The 27,500-nt window shown below is 52.8% G+C and overlaps 5 protein-coding genes across 8 annotated transcripts in view; 3 read left to right on the top strand and 2 right to left on the bottom strand.

Annotated features, from left to right (window-relative positions):
• LOC114431640 (NHS-like protein 1) overlaps positions 1 to 6,734 on the top strand; it is a 10,258-nt gene extending 3,524 nt beyond the window's left edge. Inside the window, exons 2-10 of the mRNA XM_028399213.1 lie at positions 964 to 1,074; positions 1,198 to 1,328; positions 1,461 to 1,532; positions 1,633 to 1,861; positions 1,944 to 2,377; positions 2,453 to 3,667; positions 3,776 to 5,411; positions 5,562 to 5,649; positions 5,945 to 6,734. Coding sequence (XP_028255014.1) covers positions 964 to 1,074; positions 1,198 to 1,328; positions 1,461 to 1,532; positions 1,633 to 1,861; positions 1,944 to 2,377; positions 2,453 to 3,667; positions 3,776 to 5,411; positions 5,562 to 5,649; positions 5,945 to 6,536 — 4,508 coding nt within the window. The 3' untranslated portion in view covers positions 6,537 to 6,734. The remainder of the gene's footprint in view (positions 1 to 963; positions 1,075 to 1,197; positions 1,329 to 1,460; positions 1,533 to 1,632; positions 1,862 to 1,943; positions 2,378 to 2,452; positions 3,668 to 3,775; positions 5,412 to 5,561; positions 5,650 to 5,944) is intronic.
• A 1,193-nt stretch (positions 6,735 to 7,927) lies between these two features.
• LOC114432060 (ALK and LTK ligand 2-like) lies at positions 7,928 to 9,869 on the top strand. Its single transcript, XM_028399838.1, has 6 exons — positions 7,928 to 8,214; positions 8,340 to 8,581; positions 8,749 to 8,802; positions 8,885 to 8,965; positions 9,330 to 9,401; positions 9,789 to 9,869. The coding sequence occupies exons 1-5, from the start codon at positions 8,114 to 8,116 to the stop codon at positions 9,392 to 9,394; spliced, it is 543 nt and encodes a 180-aa protein (XP_028255639.1). The 5' UTR covers positions 7,928 to 8,113; the 3' UTR covers positions 9,395 to 9,401; positions 9,789 to 9,869.
• A 3,082-nt stretch (positions 9,870 to 12,951) lies between these two features.
• LOC114432040 (SH3 domain-containing YSC84-like protein 1) lies at positions 12,952 to 17,205 on the top strand. Of its 4 annotated transcripts, none has more exons than XM_028399807.1 (11): positions 12,952 to 13,216; positions 14,384 to 14,494; positions 14,563 to 14,676; positions 14,770 to 14,834; positions 14,954 to 14,973; positions 15,358 to 15,465; positions 15,547 to 15,691; positions 15,804 to 15,885; positions 15,984 to 16,043; positions 16,604 to 16,636; positions 16,731 to 17,205. In XM_028399807.1, coding segments are annotated over exons 1-11 (948 nt in total). In that variant the 5' UTR covers positions 12,952 to 13,215; the 3' UTR covers positions 16,940 to 17,205. The 4 variants fall into 4 exon arrangements, with proteins under 4 accessions (XP_028255608.1, XP_028255605.1, XP_028255607.1 ...); XM_028399804.1 differs by having other exon boundaries at positions 12,954 to 13,216; positions 14,954 to 15,066; positions 15,337 to 15,465; XM_028399806.1 differs by lacking the exon at positions 12,952 to 13,216 and adding an exon at positions 13,243 to 13,568 and having other exon boundaries at positions 14,954 to 15,066; positions 15,337 to 15,465.
• Positions 17,206 to 17,478: 273 nt separating this feature from the next.
• On the bottom strand, positions 17,479 to 20,697 carry LOC114431634 (solute carrier family 22 member 6-like). The gene is made up of 9 exons (XM_028399203.1): positions 20,318 to 20,697; positions 19,343 to 19,497; positions 18,966 to 19,134; positions 18,788 to 18,890; positions 18,587 to 18,717; positions 18,312 to 18,523; positions 18,127 to 18,235; positions 17,788 to 18,051; positions 17,479 to 17,569 (listed from the first exon to the last, which is right to left on the bottom strand). The coding sequence occupies exons 1-9, from the start codon at positions 20,434 to 20,436 to the stop codon at positions 17,479 to 17,481; spliced, it is 1,353 nt and encodes a 450-aa protein (XP_028255004.1). The 5' UTR covers positions 20,437 to 20,697.
• A 5,515-nt stretch (positions 20,698 to 26,212) lies between these two features.
• On the bottom strand, positions 26,213 to 27,140 carry LOC114432073 (uncharacterized protein C1orf115-like). The gene is made up of 2 exons (XM_028399857.1): positions 26,577 to 27,140; positions 26,213 to 26,450 (listed from the first exon to the last, which is right to left on the bottom strand). Exons 1-2 carry the CDS (start codon positions 26,766 to 26,768, stop codon positions 26,280 to 26,282), a joined length of 363 nt encoding a protein of 120 aa, XP_028255658.1. The 5' UTR covers positions 26,769 to 27,140; the 3' UTR covers positions 26,213 to 26,279.
• Between the last annotated feature and the right edge of the window lie 360 nt (positions 27,141 to 27,500).

Below are 27,500 nucleotides of genomic sequence, written 5' to 3'. Positions count from 1 at the left end.
TGATGATGATGATGATGATGATGATGATGATGATGATGGATCGATTAATGTCTGTGCTGTGCTGAATCGGGCGAGCGAGCATCGCTCGTACATGGAGAGCGAGTGCTACCTCTAAAGATGACCTCATAGAGTGCTGGCCTCTGATTGGCTGTCAGGTGTTAGAATCAGATCGAACACGGTTCAGATTTAACCTGGTTTTCAAGTCAGAGCTGCCTCAAACAGCATGTCGCCATGGCAACAGAGCAGGTCATCAATACAAGGACCCACCTGGAGCCTTGGCAGTGGTCCCTGGAACCTCTGCTGAAGGACCTCACACCTGTTGGGACTCCGCTGCAGTCTTCAGGGTGTCTTGAACTTTGAGCTCACCCTGCAGTCCCGGGAGACCTTCAAGGACCCTCCTCAGAACCAGCGTGAGACCCAGCTGCATGACGGACTCAGGGACCTTCATCTTGAAGTGCCGTTCAGAGGTCCTTGTGGAGTCTGACGGACCCTCAGAGGATCTGAGGTGCTTTTAAGGGATGTGGAGCCGCCTGGAAGCTCCACAGGGACTCCTGGCACCATCTCCATGGACGTCCTCACAGACTCTGGACCGTCCTGACTTGTAGAACTTCCAACTAGTCTTCATTTAGTCTCTTCTTGAAGACAAACTGAAGGTTCAGACGAAGACCTCCTGATGATTCTTGACTCCTCCTTCAGCACCTTAAAGACCACCACGGTGCTCTGCAGGACCTCCCTTTCAGTCTTTGCTGTGGTTTCATGTCAGCTGTAAAGACGCTCAGACGTCAAAAGTCACATTTACTGTTGGACGCTGGAAACATCTGTCCTCCATCCCTGTGCTGCTCCTTCAGGACAAAAGCCTTGAGGCACAGAGGGGAGGTCACCTTCAGCAGTGCTGAGCGCTGCAGCGTGTGTGTGTGTGTGTGTGTGTGTGTGCGTCACATTAAACTCTCTGTGTCTGTGCAGCAGGGGACGGAGACAGCAGGTGGTCTGTTCACTACACTACCCAGAAGCCTCAGCAGGGCCTGTGCTTCATCCCTGGAAAAAGACGATCGGGCAGCGCCGACGACCTGCAGGGTGAGGACGTGTCACCACACACACACACACACACACACACACACACACACACCCCGTGCAGCTGCTGCACCACCTGCCTGGTGATACTCCACCTGTATAGCCGCCATCTTTGTTTCTTCACAGCGTGTAAAGGGCTGAATCAGCATGGCCACTCAGAGCCCCGCTCATCTAGCCCCGCCTCCGCCCCGTTCTCTGGCCTCCACCAATCAGAGGGCAGCACTCAGAGACAGTGGAGGGACAGGAGCCGGAAGATGGTGAGCGACACACACACACACACACACACACATTCATGAGGTCTGTCCTCTGTGTTGTGTCTTGTTGCCACCTGCTGGTCACACTGCAGTACTGACGTCAGTCCTTAAACGTTCTGTCTCTCGTCCTCTCAGAGGTCCAGACTGGTGGACTGTCTCTCTCAGTCTTGTTTTTCAGTTTGTTTCAAGTTGTCAGTGTGGAGGAAGGTAAACATGGATCTGCGGTAGTCTAGATTAGATCAGACTAGTCTCAGATTCTGGTCCAGCACCCTGCTGGGTGTAACTCGGACTTCCTGTTTGTTTTCAGTCGTCGGCGTCCTCTGACGAAGACGAGCAGTTCATCTTGAGCAGCACGCGACCTTTGACCCCCCTGGTTCTGAACCCCGTCACCTCCTGCTGGGACGTCTTCGTGCCGGCTTGCGAGCTGACGGTGGACGCGGAGGTGGATCTGAACCCCCGGCTCCCGACGCCAGAGGAGAGGATGAGGCAGCAGGCCCAGGCGGTCCCCGCTGACATCGTCCCCATCAACGTGACAGGTGGAGCTGGAATCCGTCCTGAGGCTGGTGTTCAGGGTGTCTTCCTGTGTCCTCACGCTGTTTCTCTGTGTCCTCCCTGAAGGTCAGAGCTTCGACCGGCAGGCCAGTCTGCGAAGAACACTTTCAAACGGGGACTCCTTAACCCGGAGACCCCGAAACCTGAGCCGCCGCCAGACGGTCACCGGGCTCCCAGAGGACGTCAGCCCCAAGCCTCCTGTCTCCGCCGTTCTTCCCGGCCAGTTCTCCACTGTGGGTCGACCGACCCCCTCCACCCGCGCCTCCCCCGATCAGGGAGAAATCAGGAAGGAGGCAACCAACAGGAAGATCCGAGCCCCAAGAGGAGCGGGGATGTCCAGCCTCATGGCCGCCCTCACCTCCTCGCCACGCACCGATAACTCCTCCTCCTCAGAGGTCCGCGGCCTCCCTCGCCTGGAAACCACCTCCTCCCTGAACTCTGAGTCCAGCTGTCACAGCGCCTCCTACAGGACGCTCAGTGCCTCCTCCTCCTGCTGTCAGGTCAGTTGTGGATTGATGATCATGTGACATGATTGACACGAAGCTCACGCTCTGTCTCCTGTCTCTTCATCGCAGGATGCTCAGGGTTTCCCCGGTGACCTCCAGCCCCTGCTGCCCTTTGACCCCTCTGCCAGAGTCACGCCCCTGTCTCCTTCCTCCTCCTCCTCCTCTCTTCCTTCCCCCAGACACGCCCTGCACACAGAGTGGTCCTACCCGTCCGATAAGCCCCTGAGCGAGGCCGTGTCCTTCTCCTCCATCGCCGAGTCAGAGTCTGAGTTCAGCCTCCGGGCTCTGGAGGTCTCCTCCTCACAGTGCCTCTACGACGGCGCCTCCTGCAGCGAGGACAGCTGGAGCTACAGGCCCCTCTCCCCGAGCTCCAGCGTCCAGGACAGCAGATGTGTTTCTGAGGATGGCTGGAGCTGCGACCCCCTGCTGTCCTCCGGCCGCTCCTCCCCCTCCTGCGCTGACAGCGCCTCCCTGTGCTCCTCCCCCTCTCAGAGCCGAGACAGGAGGAAGTGCAGCACCTCCTCCTGTCGCTCCGTCACACGCAGCATCTCCCTACGCAAGTCCAAGCGCCCGCCTCCTCCGCCGCTACGTTCTGACTCCCTGAGGCGTCGGCCAGGTCGCAGCAGACCCTGCCGCTCCCCCTGCCGCTCCCCCTGCCGCTCCCCCTGCCGCTCCTCCTCCAGCCCCCGCCTGGAGCGCACCACCCAGCGCACGCAGACCTCGCCTCCTCAGACCTTCTCCGACCCCTGGGTGCCTCGAAGCAGCTCCAAGCGGCGCCAGAGCGGGGTCAACTGCGGCACCGTCACGACCTTTGAACCTTTACCGCCGGACTCTGGAGACCCGCCTCCTTCCACCCTCCCACCAACAAGCCCCGCCCATGTCCTCCCCCCCGGGTCTCCGTGCTCAGAGGAGGAGGGGCTGAGACTCGCCCTCGCCCCGCGCCCTGCCTCCTCCTCTGCGGGGCTCCAGCGCCTGGCCTCCCCCTCCAGTGGGTACTCCAGCCAGTCCAACACACCCACACCCGGCACCCCCGTGTCCTCCCCCCTCACCCCCTCCTCTCCTCTCACAGCTAGCCCCGGGGCCCTCTTCCTCCCCCCGACCTCTCCCTTCTCCTCTTCATGCACCTCCTCCGTCCCTCTGTCCTCCGCCGTCTCCTCCCTGCCCAGGAGGCCAAAGCCTCCGGTGCCAGAGAGGAAGTCCTCCCTCTTCTCCTCCCTCTCCTCCTCCTTTTCTTCCACCTCCTCCCTCTCCTCCTGCACCTCCTCTGACTCCTTAGCCAAGCATCCTTTTCTCCCTCCCCCTCCACTTCCTCCTCCTCCTCCTCCTCCTCCCCTTGAATCTCCTTCACTTCCTGCCCTCTGCTCTCCTGTTCCTGAGTCTCTCCTTCCTCCTCCTCCTCCTCCTCCACCTCCACCATCACTTCCTACACCTCCTCCCCTTCCTCCTTCTCTCCGGCCTCCCCCTCCGCCTTACTCCCATGCTGTAAGGCAGACCCCCCATCATGCACTGGGGTCTACCCACTTCCCTCCTCCACCAACTTCTCCACCTCCTCCTCCAATTTCTCCACCTCCTCCTCCTCCATCCTCAGAGCTCCCAGATATGCCAATCGCTGATCTTCCTCCTCCCCCACCACCTCCTCCTCTTCCTCCTCTTCCTCTCCTCCACCCACCAGCCTTTAGCTGGTCTGCACACCGTGCTGTTATGGTGGCCACGCCCCCCTGGCCCCTGGTCACCTCCCAAGCTTTGCAAGGCGTCAGACTTCGCTCCATCAGGAACCAGGACGTCAGCACTCCTCCTGCCAACCACGCTCATGCTAACCATGCTAACCATGCTAACCAGGATGTATCAAGTGAAGAAGCAAAGCCAGATTTTGCAGCACTTTGTGACCCAGTTAGCACTGAAGCTAACAGTGCTAAAGTGCTAAATGCTAGCCAGCTACAATCAAACCCTGATTCCTGTGAGACAGGGACGTCCAACACTGAGTTAGCGCCTGCTAATCTGTCCTGCTCGGACCAGTCGCACACAGAATTAAGACCAGCGGATGCTAAGCTAACTGAAGCTAAAACCAGGATGTTACCGTCGGAGGAAGCAGAGAAGGAATCAGCTGATGGTGCGTTCAGCCGTCAGGACTTCAACCCGGGGCCGCCGCGGAGGCTGCGCTCCCCCGAGAAGCCCGCTTTGCCAAAGAAGCCTGATCTGTGCATTCTGGGTCTCATGACATCCCCCAAGGCCAGACCGGGGCCAGGCGTGCAAAAGAGCGGCATCGCCACGCCTCCTGAGACAATCAGCCAATCACAGACGCCCACTGCTTCCGTCTGCGCTGCTGATGTCACAGCATGCTCTCCTCCATGCCAGAAGCCACCGGCTCTGCGCCAGAAGCCCGGCCTCACTCTGATCCAGCCGACTAAACCGCCACGCGGGGCGCTCAAAGGGGGCGGGGCGGTCAGAGGGGGCGGGGCGGTCAGAGGGGGCGGAGCACTCAAAGGGGCCGTGCCAGGGGCCGTGCCAGGGGCCGTGCCAGGGGCCGTGCCAGGGGCCGCGGGAACTGACCCCCGCTGTGATGACATCATCAAGACGAGTCTTCAGCAGGACGAGAGAGCGTTATGGATGATGAGGTCATCCCTGGCTGAGGATGAAGAGGAGGAAGAGAGCGCGATGAAGACAACAATGATTACGTCATCCACCTCTAAGAAAAAAGACAAAACGAAGAAGAAGAGGAGGAAGAGGAGGCCGGGCAGGCAGCTGCTGATGATGTCGAGAATGGGACCCTCCCCCTCCTCTTCATCATCATCCTCATCCTCTTCATCCTCATCTGGAGAGGAGCAGGATGTGATGATCAGCAGCGTGTGCGACATGGAGACGAGCGACTCTGACGGCTCCTGCTCTCTGATTGGTCAGAGCAGGTTCTCTCTCAGCAGTGCGCTGTCCACTGACAGCCTGCAGGGGGCGCCGTCACTTCCTGACCTGCTCATACGAGAGCCAGAGGAAGAGAGAGGGAGGCCGAGGGAGGCGAGCGGCCCTCAGGACGGTAAGACCAGCTCTGTGTGTGTGTCTGTGTCTGTGTGTGTGTGTCTGTGGTTGTGTGTGTCTGTGTCTGTGTGTGTGTCTCTCTGTGTATCTGTGGTTGTGTGTGTCTGTGTGTCTGTGTGTGTTTTAACTTCCTGTTCTCCTCCTCCAGCTGATGTGTTCGTCAGCGTGTCTGCGGACCAGATGTTTGTCTCCGGTTGTCCTCGCTCCACGGAGGACCTGTTTGCTGTCATCCACAGGTACACACACACACACAGACACACACACACACAGACACACACACTGTGTCAGCACACACACACATTGACGTGTCTGCTTGATTCCTCGGTCTGCCTCGGTGGAGCAGTGCAGTCTGGGAGGGCACAGCTTGATGATGGTGCTGGCTGCAGGTAAAGCCTGTGAGTGTGTAGAACCTGACCCTGCCTCCGTCCAGTCCCCGCCCTCTCCTGCAGGCTCCGCCCTCTCTGTTTGTCTGTTAGAGTAGAATAAAGTTTGACGGCGGCTGCTGACTGTCCGCTCTGTCCTCTGTCTCAGGTCAAAGAGGAAGATGTTTGGAAGGAAGGACTCTGAGGACGACAGGACTCACTCCTCCTCCTCCTCCTCCTCCTCACCTGACCCCTTCCTCCCCTGCTCAGTCTTTAGAGGTCAAAGGTCAGCCAGGAGTGAGACCTTTAAGGCTCTCCTCCTGAGAAAGGGCAGTCGTTCTGATTCGTCCTCTCGGATCTCGGTGGTCGAGCGGCTCCGTAAAGACTCAGCTCCGCCTCCTTCCTCTAGCCTCCAGAAGCCTCCAGCATCTCCTCCACCCAAACCTGAGAACCCCGCAGTCATCCACGCCCACCTGACGGTCCCAGTACCTCCCACCTCACCATACGCTCCGAGCGTCTCCATGATGTTCCCGCAGCATCACCTCCTCTTATTCTCCTCCTCCTCTCTGCGCCCTCGCTCCCTCACTCCTCCCTGCTCTGCTAGCCGTCGCTACGCTGCTCGCTGTCGCCTCTTCGCCGCCCCGATGACCGCCATCTTTGAGGATGAGGATGAGGAAGATGATGAGGAAGATGATGATGTGTTTGTTGAGTCTCCCGGAAGCGGTGGAGCGTCGAGCCTTCGATTGGTGGCGATATCTTGATTGCTGACTGGAGCCTGAAGCTAACTTCCTGTTAGCATCCTGTACCATAGAATGTATCAATAATAATAATGTATGATGCTCCTCATGTGATGAATCCTCATGTAGCTCCTGTACATAATGTTTCTACATGTTTCTGTAGCATCGTTAGCATTAAGAACCACACGAAGAGGAACAAGCAGAACAAAGTGAAAGCAATAAAGTCCACCTGTGTAAACAGCCCCAGCTTTTATTTTGAAAGGTTCTTTTTGTTCTGTGCATGAACACATAGTGCAGTTCACCTCTCTGACCACTGGGTGGAGCTGTGGATCCATCCAACATGGCAGCTGGCTCAGAGAACCTTAGAGTTCTGTGAGTGTGAAGAACCAGCATCTGTGTGTGTCTCTGTGTGTTAGTGTGTGTGTCTCTGTGTGTTAGTGTGTGTGTCTCTGTGTGTTAGTGTGTGTGTCTGTGTGTGTCTCTGTGTCTGTCTGTGTCTCTGTGTGTGTGTCTCTGTGTCTGTCTGTGTCTCTGTGTGTGTGTGTGTGCAGTCAGACAAACATGGTATTGTCCGTCTGTCCTGGAGGAAAAACACAGCAGAGCCATGAGACTTTTATTTCTGCGAGCTGAACTCGTGTGATTTGGCGTGTGACCTCTGACCCCTGGCTGTGTGTGATGTTCCGTCACACACCTGCTGTTGTTCTTGGCTGTGTGTGTGTGTGTGGCTGCGTCGTCGTGGTAACTGTTAGCTGATGTGTGGAATGAAAACATGCAGCTGGCAGAACGGAACGCCGCCTGGCTCAGGACGTTCCTGCTCCGAGGCGCTGTGGGACTTTCTGCTGGGACCGTCTGATGACCCACAATGCACCACCAACGCTCAGGAGTCCTGTGAGAAGCGGCGAGTCCCTCAGACCGCACAGAGGCGCTTAACAGGCTCCTGGGGGACGCCGCTGACGCTCCTGGAGACGTTCCAGATGTGAAGAGAGTGGAGTTAATGGGCGTGAGAACAAACGGCCTGCACACAGACACACACACACTAACACACACACAGACACACACCACACAGACACACACACACACACATACACACTGACAGAGACACAGACACGCACTGACACACACTGAGACACACTCACACACACAGCATAAACACAGGCTCACTCTCAGCCTGGATCAGATCTGATGGCGGCTGTGTGCGGGGTCAGCGGGTCACGGTGAGGTCACGTGTCCCTGACGGACCCGCGCGCTCCTGCAGTCCTCCTTCCCTCCGCTGAGAGGGAGTGCTGCGCCGCGCGGTGCCTGCTCCCTGTGCGCGCGCCTCTAAGAGTGCTGCCCAAACACGCACGCACCTGCCTCCTCCTCCTCCCCCTCCTCCCCCCGCTCCTGTATTTCCGTGATCTGGCGGCAGAGTTGCGCGCGTGCAGACAGAGACACACACGGAGGGTTACTTGTACAGACGGCGCGCGCGGCTCTGATCGATCAGTCTCAGGAGGTCACCAGGTGAGGCATGAACCCGCGCGGCTCGCTGCCTGCCGCCGCGGGAAGGACCGGCTGAGGAGGAGGATGATGATGAAGAAGAAGGCTCCACGCGCCTGTCTAGGATGCCACCGCTCTGCACGCGGCTCGGATCGACACTAACCCGGGATAGAAAGTTGGAGGAGCCGCTGATCAGGAGGCGCGCGCAGGCGCGCAAAGAGGAGAGGTGAGACACACACACGCGCGCGGTCCTCATCACTAAAGTTTGTCAGAAGTGATGAAGACCACGTGCAGTCTTCAAAATAACACGAACAACCAATCAGTGAGCTCTGACCGCGCGCGTCTCCTCAGGTCTGCACTGATGCTGCTCGCGCGGCTCCCGGTCCTGTCCGCGCTCCTGCTCCTGCTGCTGGCCGCGGGACGCTGCACCGCGGCCGCGCTGCTCAGAGGCGCCGGCACCCGGGCGGAGGGCCGCGTGGACGCGCTGGAGCCGGTCGGCCGATACGCGAGGACGAGGATGGAGACCCCGGCGGGGCTGAGCGGGCACGCGGCGAAGGTCCTGGAGAGGCGGGTCCGGTCTCACCACAGCCCGGGTCAGTATGTCTCAGTGCTGTTAGTGCTGATGGGACCCCGGTCCGCCTGCTTGTGACGCCACTTCCTGTTTGGCCCCTGTGCTGTACTTTGGGGGCCCACTGTGACCTCAGACTGAGACCCTGACACCAGGCGACCAATCACAGCAGTCTGTCCTCCTTCTTTGCAGAGAGTCAGTCCAGAGACCCGCGTCACAAGGAGAAGTTCATCCGACACCTGACAGGTAGGACCGCCAGCATCCACAGTGTCCGTCCTGCAGTTTGGGACAGTCTGGGACAGACTGAGACGTGTCTCTTTGTCCGCAGGTCCTCTTTACTTTGACCCTAAGTGCAGGAAGCAGTTCCACCGTCTGTACCACAACACCAGGGACTGCACGGTGCCCGCCTGTGAGTAGCCCCGCCCACCGCCAGCACACGGCCTCTGTGTGTGTGTGTGTGTAGAGGCTGAGAGTGTTATACTGCGTGTCAGAACAGCAGCAGCTCTGATGATCTGAACTCATGCATGTAGCTCAGTGTTTATCTTGGACAGTGTGTGTGTGTCTGCGAGTACAGGCGTGTGTGTGGCAGGTGAAGCTATGGAGCTGTGGAGGCTCACAGCTGTTTACATCAATCTGACGGTTCACTGGCCTCCCTCTGCGGCTGTTTGTTTCCTTCTCCTGCAGGCTAACGCTCCTTATGCTAAGCTAGGCTAACCCTTGTGACGCTGCAGGTGGTGTCTGTTCTTAGACGCTGTTGTTTGCTTCCTCTGCAGATTACAAACGATGTGCTCGTCTGCTGACCCAGCTGGCCAGGAGCCCGCGCTGCACGCAGAGATAAACAGCCGGTGAGATGCACACACACAGACACACACACACACACACACACACACACACACACACACACACACACACACACACGCCGTGCTGTGTCAGCCTGAGGTCAGAGGTCAGAGCAGGTGGAACCAAACACCACATGCTGACCCAGACTCATCACTGTGAGCACCGCCAGCGATCGGGCGTTTCCATGGAGACCACAGCAGCAACATAAACAGCTCGGGCCGGTGCGGAGCAGAGAGTCAGGAGAACATCACAGTCCGGCCCGCGGAGGACTTCCTGTTCATCACATAGCAGCATCAATCGTTGCCGGGGAAACGAGGCACAGAACCTTCAGAACCATGTGGACCAGTGAGGTGTTTTCTCACTTCCTGTCTCTTCTGGCTTTGTCTTTGCAGAGCCGTTGCCACGACAACCGGGAGGCACACAGTGCAGTGAGGGACTGCAGCCAATGAGGAGTCTCCGTCAGAGCGCTGTGGGTGGGGCGACGGTGGACGATCTGTGGATTAAAAAGACTTCTCAGCATGTTGTTGCTGTTTTCGGGGTGATGGACCCAGAAACGATGTGTTTCCGTTGAACGCTGTGGGCGGAGCCTCTGACAGACAGACTGTGATATTTATAGTGTTTGTGCAGTGTGACAGAGGAATAAAGGTTTGACACGCATGTTTGGATTATCTGAACAGAGCTGAAGGAGCTCTCGGTGATGTCATCACTGCTCGTCAGGCCTTATATGGGCCTTGGGGGCGGGGCTTGGGCAGCCACACCCACCAATCTGCAGAAGGTGAAGAGCATTTCAGGTGTTTGATCCTCCACTCTGATTGGCTGGAAGTTTGGGCTTCCATGGCAACAGGCGTGTTTGACAGTCCATAATTGTTACCGCCATCATCATCATCATCGCCGACCAAACACGGCCCGGTCCCTGTGGTACGCCTGACAGGCCGAACCACATAGCAGCAGTGTGTTGACTTTGGCTGCTGCTGCTGCTGCTCACACACACACACACACACACACACACACACACACACACTCTGCTCGGAGCTTTGTCATTAAAGCACAAACCTGTCTGCAGCTGTGTGAGTCTGATCAGACTGTTGCCACGGTAACTGTCACAGCTAACGAGGTGATGATCTGTCTGTCTGACCGCTCACTCATTTCACTGTAATTAACTAAACTGTCAGGTGTGTGTGTCTGTGTGTGTGTTTGCAGTCCGACCAGCTCTGCAGCAGTTTTGGCAACAACTTAGACTCATCTTTACTCTCACAGGTGTGTGTGTGTGTGTGTGTGTGATCAGTGAGGTGAGGTTATGAGGGCCTCATAACAGTAAGACTGCACTCCCCAGTCCTCCACAGGGGGCGCTGTGCTCCATTACTCAGAATGTAAAGAGGACTCTTTCTTTCCAGTGGTCCCTGAATGCACCATGTGAAAATATATATTATCCATTATTTTATTTCCAGAAGTCACATGACAAAGATTCAGAGAGCATTCAGCAGATCTGGGCTGTGTGTGTGTGAGCTGTGTGTGTGTGTGAGCTGTGTGTGTGTGTGTGTGAGAGCTGTGTGTGTGTGCTGTGTGTGTGAGCTGTGTGTGTGTGAGCTGTGTGTGTGTGAGCTGTGTGTGTGTGAGCTGTGTGTGTGTGACCTGTGTGTGTGTGAGCTGTGTGTGTGTGAGCTGTGTGTGTGTGACCTGTGTGTGTGTGTGTGTGTGTGAGCTGTGTGTGTGTGTGAGCTGTGTGTGTGTGAGCTGTGTGTGTGAGCTGTGTGTGTGTGTGAGCTGTGTGTGAGAGCTGTGTTGCGTCGTGTGCAGACAGAAGCAGCTGATCTGCAGATGAATGAGTGTTTCTGTGCGGTGGAGTTCAGGATGAAACCGAGCTGCTTTCACATGATATTACAGCCATGAATCCTGACCCACATGACCACACACACACACACACAGCTCACACACACACACAGCTCACACACACTCACACACACACACAGCTCACACACACACACACACACACAGCTCACACACACACAGCTCACACACACACACACACACACACACACAGCTCACACACACACACACACACACACAGCTCACACACACACACACCACACACCAGCTCACACACACACACACACACAGCTCACACACACACACACACACACAGCTCACACACAACACACACACACACAGCTCACACACACACACACACACACACACAGCTCACACACACACACACACACACAGCTCACACACACACACACACAGCTCACACACAGTTCACACACACACAGCTCTCACACACACACACACACACACTCACACACAGTTCACACACACACAGCTCTCACACACACACACACACACACACACAGCTCACACACAGTTCACACACACACAGCTCTCACACACACACACACACACACACACACACACAGCTCACACACAGTTCACACACACACAGCTCACACACACAGCTCTCACACACACACACACACACACTCACACACACACACACACACAGGTCACACACACACACACAGCTCACACACAGTTCACACACACAGGTCTCACACACACACACAGGTCACACACACACACACAGTTCACACACACAGGTCACACACACACACACAGCTCACACACACGTTCTGAAGCTTCCATTTAATGCTGCTTCATTCCTTCAGTGTGGAGGTCTGAACATCTTCGCTGTGATGAAGACTTTCAGACGCACTCAGCAGACAGAGATGGAGGGCTGTCTCGGTGGCGCCCCCTGTCTCCACCTGTGTGTGTGTGTTGTGTAACAAACAGGATCGGGCCCTGATTCCTGAGGCAGGTAATGACTAATCTGTGATGAATTACAGCTGAAGCTGTGCCAGGTCTGACTGCTGCTGTCTGCACCACACACACACACACACACACACACACACACACACTTTAAATAAACACATTCCTGATGTGACTGCACGCACACAGCGTGTCTGACATACCTGGGAGGGGAGCTGAGATTGACAGCTGCAAGTTTCTGATTCTCTCACACCATGGTGTGTGTGTGTGTGTGTGAGGCCTGTTCAGCACACACACACACACGCTTGCAGTGGGAACACATCAGGAAGACAAATGGCTGCAGTCAGGCTGATGTTTATCCAGCAGGCTATTTAAAGAGAGGGAAACATTAAAATACTTCACAGTAATAATATTTAACTTCTCCCTCCGTCTGCTCCTCTTCCTCTAAACATACAGAGAGGAGGAAGAGCCGGCGGGGGCGGAGCTTCCGGCCTGATCAGAGCCTATGAGGACAGGCTCAGGTGAGTGTCGGCAGAGCTGAGGACAGGTGAGCATTGGCTGCTGTGGTTTGATGTCTGGTCCTCTGCTGCTCGTCTGTGGCCTGGAAGCAGCATTTATTTTATTTTTAGATTTTTAAAATGTGTTTATTCAGATGATGAGTAACATTTTTTGTGAATAATAAATAAAATCCTCCCCCTGCCTGTCACGTGACTCTGGTGTCTTTACAAAATAAAAGCCTGTGCGCGCCTGACAGTTTGAGCTCAGGGCAAAGCGCGGTCACTTTGTCGGTAACGCGCCCAGTGGATCCACAGGGACACACGGGAACGCGCCCAGGCTGACACCCTGGCACGCGAGGCCCGCGCGACCTCTGTCTCCTTAGCAACGCGCTTTCATAAACACCTGTGTGATCTCATTAGCTTCACCTGTTGCCGCTTTACGTGAGGTGTGAGCGGTTTCCGGCTGACAGGTAAGGCGGAAGTGAGGCGAGAAGAGGGAGAGGGACTCGCGCGGCTCACCTGTCAGCAGGTACACAGACGGAGGAGAGGAGCGAACACAAGTGAGTTCATGCCCAGCTGTGGATGTTCTCCACACTTCTGTCTGATGGACATATTGATCAATGTATCTGTGGAACATGTATCGATCAGCTGTGAACATGCGCAGTCGTGTTAGTGCCGGTTTTCCTGGTGATGTGTCGCCGTGGAGGAGCCGTCAGAGCTGCTCGGCTTCCGTCCTTACAGTAACCTTACAGTTCGTCTCGTTAGCTTAGCTTCAGTGTGGAGCCGCCATGTTTCTACAGCAGCCCGGAGCGGACAAACTACCTGCTGCAGTAGAGCCGGCCCGGCATCCGGCGAAGGGACCACCTAGAGGGCGCTAAATCCTCCACACCACGTTAGCTGCTAATGCTAATAGTAAGAAGTGGCTCGTACTTCCTGTTTACAAAGTGGGAACCCGGAAGTGTGAGAGTGTGTTTGTTTTGCTAACATTTGATTGATTTACGCTGCTAGCAGCTATGGTTAGCATCACAAACAGTTAGCTTGGACGTTTGCTAAGGTTAGCTTCAACAGACACATGGATTGGTCTGAAACACACCGTGGTTGTCACATGACGCATGGCTTCAATATTTAGTTTATTATCATTTATTCACTAGAATCACACACACACACACAGACACGCACAGGTACACACACACACACACACACACACACACACACACACGCACACACACACACACACACACACACACACACACACACACACACACACGCCACAGATACAGGGAGTGAGGCTGTGATTGGTTGATGAGTCCTTCAGCAGTGTAGTGATCAGTCTGTTGATGAAGGATCGTCATGGCGACAGAGGTGACTCCACGCACATGCTCCGTGCTGCTGGACATGTGCTGGACACCTCCTAACCACCACAGAGCAGAGTCTGATGGCTCTTCATCAGCGTGGTGAGGATGGTGTCTCCTCCGCCCGGCTGCAGGGCGAGGTGGGGTTGCGTCATGTGTCAGGAATGTGCTGCAGCAGCAGGAGGCATGCTGGCAGACCGGTCTCTGCTGTCCAGAGCTGCAGGACAGGACCTGAAACCAGCCTCTGATTTATCATCAGATTAAAGGAGCAAAGTAATCCAAGTCATGTAATCTGAAAAATCAGAATATACTTAGACTATACTACTGATCTGCTGATCAGTGACCGATCAGACTGTGCTCTCGGTGTGTTTGCAGTGAGTAACCCCATCCCGTCCAACCTGAAGTCCGAGGCCAAGAAAGCCGCCAAGATCCTCAGAGACTTCACTGAAATCTCCAGCAGGAATGGGCCGGACAAGCTCATCCCAGGTAAACCCGCCTCCACGGGCAGCTCTGTGTCCGTCGCTGTGTGTGAGATGTGTGTGTCTGTGTTGTAGCTCATGTGATCGCGAAGGCCGAGGGTCTGGCCATCATCTCCGTCATCAAGGCCGGCTTCATGATCACAGCCAGAGGCGGCAGCGGCATCGTCATCGCCAGGCTCGCCGACAGACGTAAGAAGAGTCATCAGCACCGGCCCGTGCAGATTCTTTGACCATGAATCACACACACTCTGACTCTGACTGTGTGTGTGTGTGTGTGTTCAGGTTGGTCGGCACCTTCAGCCATCGGCATTGCAGGCCTGGGCGGAGGCTTTGAGATCGGGGTGGAGGTGACTCTTCTACTTTTACTTCATCAGATAAAAATAGAACGTGATTCAGCTCTTTGCGCCTGTCCTTGAACGCACCGCGCACACCTGTTGAAGTGTGTAAATAAGATGGCTGCCCGCAGGTGTCGGACCTGGTGATCATCCTGAACCAGCGCAGGGCCATCGAGGCCTTCACCAAGGGCGGGAACCTGACGCTGGGTGGGAACTGCACCGTGGCCGTGGGCCCCGTGGGCAGGTGGGTTCCTGCTGCGTCTGTGCTGTGTTTACTGTTGCTGTAAATTACAGGTTTGCTGCTGCCCGCGGGGCGTTCGCTGACAGTGTGGGTTTGTGGGTTTGACTTTCCAGACTGGCAGGCTGATTTTAGAATAATGAGGTCTTCGTGGTTTCAGGGCGCGTGTGTGTGTGTGGGCGTGGCCAGCCTGCTGACATCAGCAGCACGTTAGCGCCTCCACACTGCAGTAAGACAGGTTTGTGGTCATTTTGTGCGTCTGTGTGTGCGTGACAGGAACGTGGAGGCCGACGTGGCCCTGCGCAGCACCGCCGCCGTCTTCACCTACTGCCGCTCCAGGGGCCTGTTTGCAGGGATTTCTCTGGAAGGATCCTACCTGATCGAACGCAAAGAAACCAACCGCAAGTACGACACTCGCCGCCTCCACCCGCGCCTGCCGCGTGCCTCCGCTCAGTGCTTCATTCTGATTGGATGATTGGCTTGCAGGTTCTACGCCCAGGACGTCCGTGCGTCCGGCATTTTGAATGGAGACGTGGAGCCACCGTCGGAGTGCTACGACCTGTACCACGTCCTGGAGTCCTACACCGAGGCGTACACCGCGGACTGGACCAGCAAGAACCTGCGCCTGAAGGTCTGAAGGTTGCTGTCACTTCAGCTGAGTGCTTCGTCTGCAGTGTGTTCACTGTGTGTGTGTTCACTGTGTGTGTGTTCACTGTGTGTGTGTTCACTGTGTGTGTGTCCAGTCATCTGGTCCTCCATCCAGGCCTCCAGCTCCGCCCCAGCAGACGGCGTCAAGCAGCTACCGATCGCCGGCCACCGACGCTGGTAAACCTCCTACACAGCTGTTTGTGTTGTTTGTTTATTGTTGTTTATTGTTGTATAACCCTGTGTGTGTGTCTGTGTGTGTCTGTGTGTGTGTGCAGGAGGAGGAAAGAAAAACGCTCTCTACCCGAGCATCTCCGTCTACAAATCTGAAACCTCAGGTGAGTTCTCCATCACCGACTCTTGCTTCTTGTTCTTCTCCCCTTGTTTGTCTCCTTGCTTCCTTCATTGTGTCCTTGTTTCCTTCATTGTGTCCTTGCTTCCTTCATTGTGTCCTTGTTTCCTTCATTGTGTCCTTGTTTCCTTCATTGTGTCCTTGCTTCCTTCATTGTCTCCTTGTTTCCTTCATTGCGTCCTTGTTTCCTTCATTGTGTCCTTGTGTCCTGCTTCACCTTCTTCTGGTCTGTTTGCTCAGTCTAGAAGGTTCTCACAGAGGCATAGAAGCCAGGTGTGTACTCAGGTCTGTTATTAACTCATGACCTTGATGAAGCAGCCTGTGTGTGTGTGTGTGTGAATAATTAATCTGAATGTGTGGATCGTCTGTGTTCAGTCTACAGGACGTGACTGTCAGCTCTGAGGCTGCAGCGCCCCCCAGTGTTCACACAGTGTCTCTGTGCAAAGTAACAGACATCAGCTGCAGATCAGCCAATCACTGTGATTGTTTTTGTCATGTGACTGCTGCTGAATTTCTATATATATAAAGTTTTTGTCTCTGTTTCAGGCCAGTTTGGCTCCAGGAGCTCTCAGACTTACGGTAGAAAGCTTTTCACTTTGTGTCATTGTTGTTGTCACACATTCGTGTGTGTGTGTGTGTTACAGTAAAATATAATTTAATGCACCCCCTGCAGGTGGTGCATCGTCAGCAGGTGGCGCCTCGGGGCAGCTGGTTGTCACGGCAACCCACCCCTTCACAGGGCAGCAGCCCGGCGACCTGAGCTTCGTCCCCGGCGACCGCATCACCGTCCTCACCAAGACCGAGTCGCAGTACGACTGGTGGGAGGGGCAGCGGGACGACGGACAGGTCGGGATCTTTCCTGCAAACTTTGTCACATACTGAGGTGGCCCCCTGCTGGTGTTAGATGGGAACTGCATGTACACTGCTGCTGTAGAGAGAAACGGGATGATGTTACAGTGCTTCTAGGTGGAGCTCTATGTTTTCAGGTTTCCTACCTGAGCCTGCACTTACTCCACTCTGTGAAACAAAGAGGGGATCATGTTTCCTTCAGTATTTAAGGTTCTGCTGGAAGTTCTTATTATATGTACACTTTTTTATTGTGGTGTTTTTGGGTGTAAGAATCCACAAATAAAACTATTTTAATGGTACACGTTTTTCTTTTTGATCTTTTATAAGGTATAACAATAAAACACTTTGTCTAAACAAATATAAGAAATGTAGAAAATGTAGATAGTTCACAGAAATTGTGTTGTTGCAGTTCAGAGTTTGTCCTGCAGAGGGGGCTGCGGTCACCAGTCTGTCATGTTGTTGTTCCTACTCTTATACTGAAACTCTGACAACTGATGAGAGAGGAGTTTGTTTATTATCACTGATGAAAACAACAACAACAACAACATGACAACAATGAGTACAAGTCCTCCTCAGACTGTGTTCATCAGTCCTGTGTGTGTGTTCGCTGTGTGTGTGTCCTCCTTCTCTGTGGGGGGCAGCTCCAGCTTCCTGCTTTGGCTCCTGAAAACACACACACACACAGACACACACACACACACACACACACACACACACACACACACTGTAAATGAACAGGAACGCTCAGTGTTTTTTTCCCTAACTTTCTGATGGTCTTTGAATGCATCACCAAACATTCAGCGTGATTGGCTGTCGTCCTCCTGTGCACAGTAACACTGTAAAAATGCGAAGGGTTAAATATCTGTGTGGATGACGCTCACCGTGTCCGGACCGTCGACGTGCTCGGGGTGCCCAGGCAGGGTGGGCGGGGCCAAGGCTGCCTGTCACAGTCCTCCACCGAATCAGGAAGTGGGACGCCGCTGGTCTCCGGGAGCAGCAGGCACAGGCCGCAGCCTATGATTGGTCCGCTGCTGTACGCCACCATGGCAGCCAATGAGATGGCTCCATCGGAACTAGGGGGAACGAGGGTGTTGACCAGACAGCCGACACGGAAGCAGAGGTTGACGAGCGACACGCAGCGCTGCCTGAGTCAGAGTGACATCACACCACTGTGAGGACGCTGGTGAACAGGTGTGAAGACGTGCGGCGCCGCTTCCTACCTGACCACCGTGGGGAAGAGCTCGATGCTGTACAGCGTGGAGATGAAGATGGCCGCCAGGATGCAGAGCTTCCCCAGCAGAGCCAGGCTCATCACCAGGATGGGCTCACCTGCACAGGTCAGCACACAGACAGCTGATGCTAACATGCTAACAGATGTTGTGATGTGAAGCGGACGTCTGCTCACCGCAGGACTGGGACAGCAGCAGCGACAGGAAGCAGGCCACGCCGCTCAGGAACAGGGCCAGCATGCTGATCGGCCGGCGGCCCAGGCGAATCAATGGGACGAGGAGGCAGGGAGCCTCTGATAGGCCGGAGAAGAACTGGGCGGAGTAAATGCCGACGCCGAACGAGCCGATGTTCATGCAGATCCCGAAGTAGGTCAGCGCTGAGGCGACGCTGCAGGAGGAAGACCTTTAACCGACGCATGTGAACTTTATTTTGAAAAGGTGTGGGCGGTACCTCAGGTAGCTCATGATTGACAGCCGCAGCAGGACAGTCGGGTGTCTCAGGTGGATGATGTCACTGGGGGCAAGGTCCTCCCTCTGCGCTTCAGTGGCTTTCTGCAGGTCAGACCAGGCCGAGTCCAGCAGCTACACACACACACATACAGCAGTTGACTCATTATCACACTGAGGTGAAAGGTCAGCCATGTTTGTTTACCAGGTCCAGACACTGTTTGTCTGCAGGGCTGTTGCCACGGTAACGCTGCAGGATGTCAGTCCTCCTCTTCAGCAGCAGCCAGCGAGGGGACTCCGGGATGGACCTGTGGAGACAGACGGAGACGCTTCAGCGGCGGCCTCTGACAGGAGGCGGGGCCACAGACGGGTGAGCAGCTTACAGGTAGAGCGGCAGGCAGACGAGCTGCGGTAGCGACAGCGCCAGGTGCAGCTGCCTCCAGGTGGGGCTGAGCCAGGCCAGGGGGGCTCCGCCCATCGTCCCCAGGCTGAAGCAGAACGGCAGGAAGGCCGGCGGCCAGAGGCGGGCGGCAGGCAGAGTCCACTCCACCGCTGCAACACACACACACACACGGAGTGGGTTTCTGGGACACAGGTCACATGTCTGAGTCTGAAGCTGTGAGTGCGTGTCGGAGCATGCCGGTAATTGATGGCCTCTGTGGAGCTCGGCAGCTGGAGGTCAGAGGTCAGGAGCGCTGGCTTCCTGAGCGAGCCTCCCACAGTGGGCGCATCACATCAGAGACGTGTGGCTCAGGTTTACCCAGGCTGAAGGCGCAGATGTTGATGCAGCAGCAGCAGACGCCCGTCAGGCAGCGGATGGCGAGGAAGAGGAGCGGCTGAGGAAGCACGGCGGGCACCAGACCACACACGGCGTGCAGGAAGACGGAGGCCAGGAGCACCGGGCGCTTCCCGTACCTGCAGAGGGAGGAGGTCAGGAGTGTGTGTGTGTGTATAGGTGTGTGTGTGTCTGTGTGTGTGTATAGGTGTGTGTGTGTGTCTGTGTGTGTGTATAGGTGTGTGTGTGTGTGTGTGTGTGTGTGTATAGGTGTGTGTGTCTGTGTGTGTCTGTGTGTCTGTGTGTGTGTCTGTGTGTGTCTGTGTGTGTGTATGTGTGTGTCTGTGTGTGTCTGTGTGTGTGTGTGTGTCTGTGTGTGTGTCTGTGTGTGTCTGTGTGTGTGTCTGTGTGTGTCTGTGTGTGTGTGTGTGTCTGTGTGTGTGTCTGTGTGTGTCTGTGTGTGTCTGTGTGTGTGTATGTGTGTGTCTGTGTGTGTCTGTGTGTGTGTGTGTGTCTGTGTGTGTGTCTGTGTGTGTCTGTGTGTGTGTCTGTGTGTGTCTGTGTGTGTGTGTGTGTCTGTGTGTGTGTCTGTGTGTGTCTGTGTGTGTGTCTGTGTGTGTCTGTGTGTATGTGTGTCTGTGTGTGTGTGTGTGTGTACCGGTCAGATAATGCTCCTCCAATCAGAGAGCCCAGCAGCAGCCCAACCATGAAGACAGTCTGACCATAAGACAACCAGCCTGTCCAAGCACACACTGCCTGACACACACACACACAGACACACACACACACACACATACACACACAGACACACACACAGACACACACACACATACACACACAGACACACACACACATACACACACAGACACACACAGACACGGTGATTAACGGAGCTCTGAATGATTTCTCGTCCTCGTTCTTCTTCCTCTCTGTAAATAAACTCTCACAGTCTGGACTCACATCTCGGCTCCTCCAACCGGCTTCACCCGCAGAAACTTCTCCGCTCTCTGATTGGTTGCTCTCTCCTCCCGGTGTCTCAGTTCCGCGCCAAGACTCGGACGCGCCGGTACCGTTGTCATGACGACACGTTTCACCGGCGACGGCGTCCGTGAAAATGTCGAGGAAGAAGAGGAAAGAGTTAAAGAAGAAGACGAGAGAGAGGCGGCAGTAGACGGAGAGCTGCAGCGGAGACATGGGAGCTCTGAGTGTGTGAGTGTGAGTGTGTGAGTGTGAGTGTGTGTGTGTGTGTGTGTGTGTGTGCAGCTGCTGCTGTCAGCAGGACGCTTCTTCACTCCGCCTCCATGATCCCCTGTAAGGAGGAGGTCCTCCAAGATGGCGACCGTAGCAGACGCATGTTTTCATGGTTGAGCAGTGTCTCGAATCTCTGTCCTCTGATATCGTTGGTCCTAACATGATGCTTTAAACACCTACAACCAGTGTTAAACAGTCTCTCTCTCAGATTTTTGGAGTTCCCTTAAATGCTAACAAGACTTCAACAAGCTCTTCAGCTGCTGCTCCTGCCTCAGTCCACATGGATCATGACTAAAAAGCTCTGAAACTGCGACCGAGATGTGCGTGCTGATAATCTGGAGGACATGATCACAAAGCGTGCAGTGAGCATCGAAGCTTTGAAAAATCAGTGGATTTTGCATTTGCAGAAGTTGAATCACTTAAGTGTGATGTGAAGGAAATCAAACTGCATCAGAAGGTATGAACAGCAGATAGACCTGCAGCAAAAGCTCGATGAGGCTGAAAGATGCGGCAGGATGGAACCTCAGACTCCACGGCGTCCCTGAAGGTAACGCAGAAGACATCAAAGCCAAAGTCATCAACATTCTCAACTTCAACTTCTCAGCAGAAAATTGCAGAAAACATTGATATTGTCCACCGCCTTGGGAAGAACCAGGGACCTGAAAACAGACCCAGGACCACCTTTGTCCACTTTACTAACAGGTCTTCAAGAGATCTTCTGTGGCGAATACCTCAAAAATAACAGGCTGAGGTTCGCTGAAGATCCAACAGTGGATGACAAGGCTACACGCAACAAGCTGTGGTCCATGATTGAAGCGGCTGGAAAGATGGAAAGAAGGCTCACCTCACAGGTACTCGAACACCCGGACTGTTCGCAGGTGAACACATCACCCTCCACTGTGGCTCCCCACGCCTGAAGGACTTTACTTTGCCTTTTTTCGAGGTTATTGATCCTTGTTGCATTATTGTATTTGCAAAACTCTTGTGTCTTCTTTCTAGAAGAAGCAGTATGCTAAGGACATAACAAAACTCAAGAGTCACCATATTACATTGGTTTGTTACTATAGTAGCAGAGGACAAGTCAAGGTGTTTTTCCTTTATATACATTTTAAAGAAAGTCTCCCACTCTGCACCTTATTTTTATAATACACAAGCTGAAAAGTTGCCACACTTAATGTTTTTCACCCACAGGGAGACAGTTTTGCAGATATACAGCCTGATTTACCATTATAACCCTTTAATGGATAGAGATTATTCTTTTAGTACTTGATCTTTTCTTCACTGTCTTTCTCTGTGTTTCCTCTTGAGACAGAATGTCAAACGAAAAGCTTTATTTTTATTTGCAAAACAACAAAAAACGGATTTTTCCTTTTTTCAGGAGTCGCAGTCAGTTATGGACGATGGTTATGGAGGGCTCAGTGGGGCGACGACATGTGGTTTTCTCATGGCTCAGAGCGAGCGGCAGGTACTGCTGTTTTGAAGAACTCCTTTAATGGAGGTGACCCTACAGGTCATGTCTTTATTTTGGTTATTAATACCAATGAGACTTTAATCTTACTTGTTAACCTTTATGGGTATAATTCAAAGGTTGAGAACGACAAATTGTTTGATTATTTCAACATTCTTGAGAACATACTCTAGCTCACTTGTCAAGGCAAAAAGGGCTGAAGAAGAAAACATTGTCTCAAAAATAACAAGCTCATGGAAACTTAACTGAAAATGATCGTCACCAATTAATCAACCTACTAAACCAGTTAGATGACATTTATAGGTGGAAGGCTGAGGGGGCTGTGTCAGAAGTAGGAGGAGATGGCTAGAGGAAGGATTTCAAGCTAAAAGTAATACCATACAAAAATTCAATATTAATGGCAATGTTACAGATGAGCCCGGACAAACAGCTAAATATTGCTCTGACTTTAAACTGTATGATTCTGAATACTGCGAAGAGCTACCTGTCAATTCATGGATTCTGTTGTAAGATAAGATAAGATAAGACAAAACTTTATTAATCCTGAAGGAAATTCTTGTGCCAGAGGTATCAAGTTACATTAAATGCAGTTAAGTACAGAGTATAAGAGTATAAGTGTCACTATAATCCAAAATCAGAGTACAGTACACAGTATGAGCACAATATATGATGCATGGTACAAATATGGAGATGTAAGGTGCTAAGTAAACATAATATAGACAAGTGGAGGGAATGACAGTGATGCCTGACATGATCATCCAGCTCCTCTCCTACAGAAAGGGGAGGAGTTATACAGTCTGATGGCCTCTGGCAGGAAGGACCTCCTGTGGCGTTCTGTGCTGCTCCTCGTAGTCTCAGTCTACCACTGAATGTGCTCCTGTAGGACAGCAGTGTGTCCTGCAGGGGGTGAGACGTGTTGTTACGAATACTGAGGAGTTTCCTCAGCATCCTCCTCTCCATCACCTCCACCACAGACTCCAGCTCCACTCCCAGCACCGAGCCAGCCTTCCTGATGAGCTTGTTGAGTCTGTTGGTGTCGGCCGTCTTCATCCTGCTGCCCCAGCACACTACAGCGTAGAAGATGTGCAGCAGGTAGATGATGGCGTCCTCCACTCCAATACGGGGCTGGTAAGCAAACTGCAGGGGGTCCAGCGATGGTTCCACAACAGCACGCAGGTGTTTCAGGACCAGCCTCTCCAGAGACTTCATCACATGTGAAGTCAGAGCAACTGGTCTGTAGTCGCTGTGTGTGCTTGGATGTTTGGTCTTGGGCACAGGAACAAGGCATGTTGTCTTCCACAGGGCAGGGACAGTCATCAGGCTCAGACTCAGGGAGAAGATGTGCTGGAAGACCCCACACAGCTGTGTGGCGCAGTCCCTGAGTACTCTGGGGCTGAGTCCGTCCGGTCCTGCAGCTTTTCCCGGTCGTAGGCGACTGAACTCCCTCCTCACATCTTCTGTGGTGATAGTAACTGTGGACACAGAAGAGCAGAGAGAGAGATCTGATGGGGGAGGGGGGCCGGGAGGGTGGGGGGTTGTTAATGGAAGGTGGGGTAAGGGGGGCAGGGTGATGTTAGTGATGGGGAGGTGAAACTGGTTAGTGTGGTTAGGGGGAGGGGGAGGAGGAGGAGGTACATTGTTGTTATTGACAGGTGTTAATGGTGCATCACAGGGAGGGGGAGGGGGAGGGTGGTCAGGGAGTGGACTATCAAACCTGTTGAAGAACAGGTTCAGCTGGTTGGCCTCCTGCAGATCTCCATCCATCAGCTGGTCAGAGATCCTATTGAGGCCGGTGATGGTTCGCATGCCACTCCATACCTCCCTCAGGTTGTTCCGGGCAGGTTGGCTCTCCAGCTTCCTCCTGTAGCTCTCCTTGCCCTCTCTGATCTTCTCCTTCACCTCTGCCTGGGCCCTCCTCATCTCCTCTCTGTCTCCACTCAAGAAGGCTGTCTTCTTCCTGTTGAGTGATGCCTTGATGTCCTTTGTCACCCATGGTTTATTGTTTGGAAAGCAGCTGTGTCAGTCTGGTTTCATGAGGAACAGACATATTTCCAATGATGTAAGATTAGTACTTGACTTAATTGATCACTCTGATTTATGCCTTGATGAAAGTTTCATTCTTTTTTAGATTTTTGGCCCTTTTTTTTAGCAGTGCTATCAAAACAATGTATAAAAATGGAAACTCCTCGATCAAACTGCATCATGGGACTTCGCCTTGTTTCTTTCTCAAACGTGGGGTCAGACCCCCCATATCACCTTATCTTTTTTTGCTTTGTACGCACCTACTCACAGACTCTATAAAACTGAGTCCATTAAAAGGAATCCTGATGGCGAACACTGAAATGATCATCAGTCGACTGGCTGGTGATACAACCTTGTTTCTAAACAATAGCTCAGGGTCCTTTAGCTATCCATGTGATAAATACTTTTTCTCTTGCATCTGGACTTTGCTTGAATATTAAGAAATGTGAGCTGCTTGCTCTTAAACCCTGTAATACCCCCTGTATTTGTAGTATACCTATAAAAGACTCTGTTACTTACCGCGGAATAGTCATTAATAAAGAGAAGGAAACCAGATGTGATTTAAATTTTAATTCAATTATTGATAAAACCCAAAAAAAACTTCATCAGTGGCTTCAGAGAGATTTGTCTTTGAGAGGCAGAGTCTTATGAACCAAAGCTGAGGGCATAGCCTCACATATGCTGCTTCATCCCTTGACATTAACAGGGTTTTAAAAGTTATCGACAAAATGCTGTTTAACTTCACCTGGAAAAACAAAACTCACCACATTAAAAAATCAGTGATAATGAACATATGATGAAGGTGGCCTTTGACACCTTAAATAATACCTTCAAAATCAAGTGGCTTAGACAATCTGTCAAGAACCATCTTCTATTTGGAATTTCATACCAAACTTTATTTTTTCTCAAGTAGGTGGTTTGAACTTTCTTTTATTTTGTAACTACAATATTGAAAAAGTCCCTTTAAAGTGATCTTATTTTCATCAACAGGTCTTTGATTTATAAACACAACTTTTCTCCTCATAGATGTTACATTTGGAATAATAAGGACATCTTACACAGGAACAAATCTTGATTTGACCCTTTCTGGTTTAATCACAACATTCTTCCGGTCCATCAGTTATTTAACTCCAACGGCTCACTGTATACATATGAAGCATTTACCTTAAGATATAATGTCTTATTTCCTCTTAGTGAATTTAATGTTGTTATAAATGCGATCCCGGCTGGTATCCTTATGTTATTTAGAAGCAGGACAGACTCCAACATTGCTGCCTATAGATCCTACCAAACATGGAATTGGCCAGATTTGTTTCTCCTCAACACGCAACAGTAACCGAGCCATACGCGCTTTATTCCAAAACGAAACTGTTTCTATTCCATATCTGGTTTCTTACTGGAATAATTTAAAAAGCAACCTTGACTGGAAGAAGATCTGGAGCTGACCTGCAGATACATGATCAATAATAAAATAAAAGAAGTGTCTTTCAGAATAATTCACAGAGTTTACCCCTCTAAAGTCTTTTTTGCACAACGTTTTAAAAATATTCCTGATACCAGCTGCTCTGTTTGTTCGGGTTCCTCTGAAGACGTCTTTCATTTGTTTGGGTCTTTGCTTCTTCCACCAGCTTCTGGACAGATGTCTGGAATTTGATTTCCTCTTCTATTGATCCAGATTGTTCCCTTTGTTTGGAGAATGTTTGGCTTCATGACCTTTTCACTCACAAAGACTAATCAATATTACCTCATTAATCTTATTATTTTGTTATCTAAATGGTATATACACAAATGTCGTTACACAAATCAAAAACCTGTTTTGGTTGCATTTAGGAATGAGGCCAAACATACTATAGAAAATCTCTTAATTTGAAAGCTATAAAGACTTTACGTTTATGTGCTCTATACAATATTTTTGTATAATTCTCATTGTAAAAATAATGTTTGTATATGTATCCCCCTGGCACTGTTCCTTGTCTAAGTTCTAATAAAGGTAAAAAAAAAAAAAAAAAAATCCCCTGTAAGGAGGCAGCACCGCCGCACAGCGACACCTGCTGGACAGAGCGGGGACAGCGAGGAGGAGGAGGATGATGAGGAGCAGTGAAACAGCAGCAGCGTCTGGTTTGTAGTTTTTTATTAAACTCAGAGCAGCCGTCAGCCTTTAACACTACATCAACCAAACGATCATCGTCTGTGCTCAGGGCCGCCGTCCCACCATGCTTTGCTGCCGCTGGCTCGCTGAGCCCCCGTGGCCACCGTGGCCACCGTGGAGAGCGGCGTGGAGTACGAGGACGCCATCATCTGCAGGCCGGCCAGCAGGCAGCGCCAGCTGAAGCGCAGCGCCTTGCCCATGTTCTGCCACCACAGAAGAAGAAGAGGCTTTACTTCCTGTTTCTGTCACATGACCAGTGAGGTCACAGCAGGGTCAGGTAACTGAGCGTGTGTGTGTGTGTGTGTGTGTTGGGTCAAAGGTCCTCTCACCTTCCTGTACCTCTTGTACCTCCTCTTCTTCTTCCTCTTCTTCTCCTCCTTCCTCCTCCTCCTCTCCTCCACCGTCTCCTCCTCCTCCTCCTCGCTCAGCGGCTCGTATTTGTCCGGCAGGACGCTGAAGTAAACCTCTCTGCAGGTTTTGTGCGGCCTCCTGGCGGCCTCCTCCTCTTCCTCCTCCTCCATGGGCGCGCTGCTCCTGGTCTGGCTGCTGTGTTCAGGCAGGAGGACTTTGGAGTGAGGAGGAGGAGTCAGAGGAGCAGCCCGAGGCTCCGGCAGACCAGGATTACAGCAGGAATGTTTGACTGAACCAACACAAACTCAGACAGAAACTCCGTGTGTCTCCACCGAGCGTCTCCGAGTCCCTGAACACACCGGCCGCCCTGCAGGTCAAAGGTCACCGGTTATCTTGTGACAGGAAGTGTCGCCTTCAGGACAAACTGAAACCTTTACCAACCTCCGATCAAACAGAGGCGTGTGTGTGTGTGTGTGTGTGTGTCTGTGTGTGTGTCTGTGTGTCTGTGTGTGTGTGTGTGTGTCTGTGTGTGTGTGTGTGTGTGTGTGTGTGTGTGTCTGTGTGTGTGTCTGTGTGTGTGTGTGTGTGTCTGTGAATGTGTGTGTGTGTGTGTGCGAGTGTGTGTGTGTGTGTGTCTGTGTGTCTGTGTGTGTCTGTGTGTCTGTGTGTCTGTGTGTGTGTCTGTGTCTGTGTCTGTGTGTGTGAGTGTGTGTGTGTCTGTCTGTGTGTGTCTGTGTGTGTGTCTGTGTGTGTCTGTCTGTGTGTGTGTGTGTGTTTTATTGTGAAAAGTCATAGAATAAAAACAAACGCTTTTATTTTCCTAACCGGAAGTGTGGTTAGCGCCATGACAGCGTGTTTCCGGTTCTCCTGCGCGGGTTGAAGCAGCCTTTATTGATCAAAAG

Source organism: Parambassis ranga, chromosome 2, assembly GCF_900634625.1.
Source record: "Parambassis ranga chromosome 2, fParRan2.1, whole genome shotgun sequence".
In the NCBI taxonomy this organism is placed as follows: Eukaryota; Metazoa; Chordata; class Actinopteri; family Ambassidae; genus Parambassis; species Parambassis ranga.
Note: the sequence above shows the minus strand (reverse complement) of the source record. Positions and strands in the feature narration are given on the sequence as shown.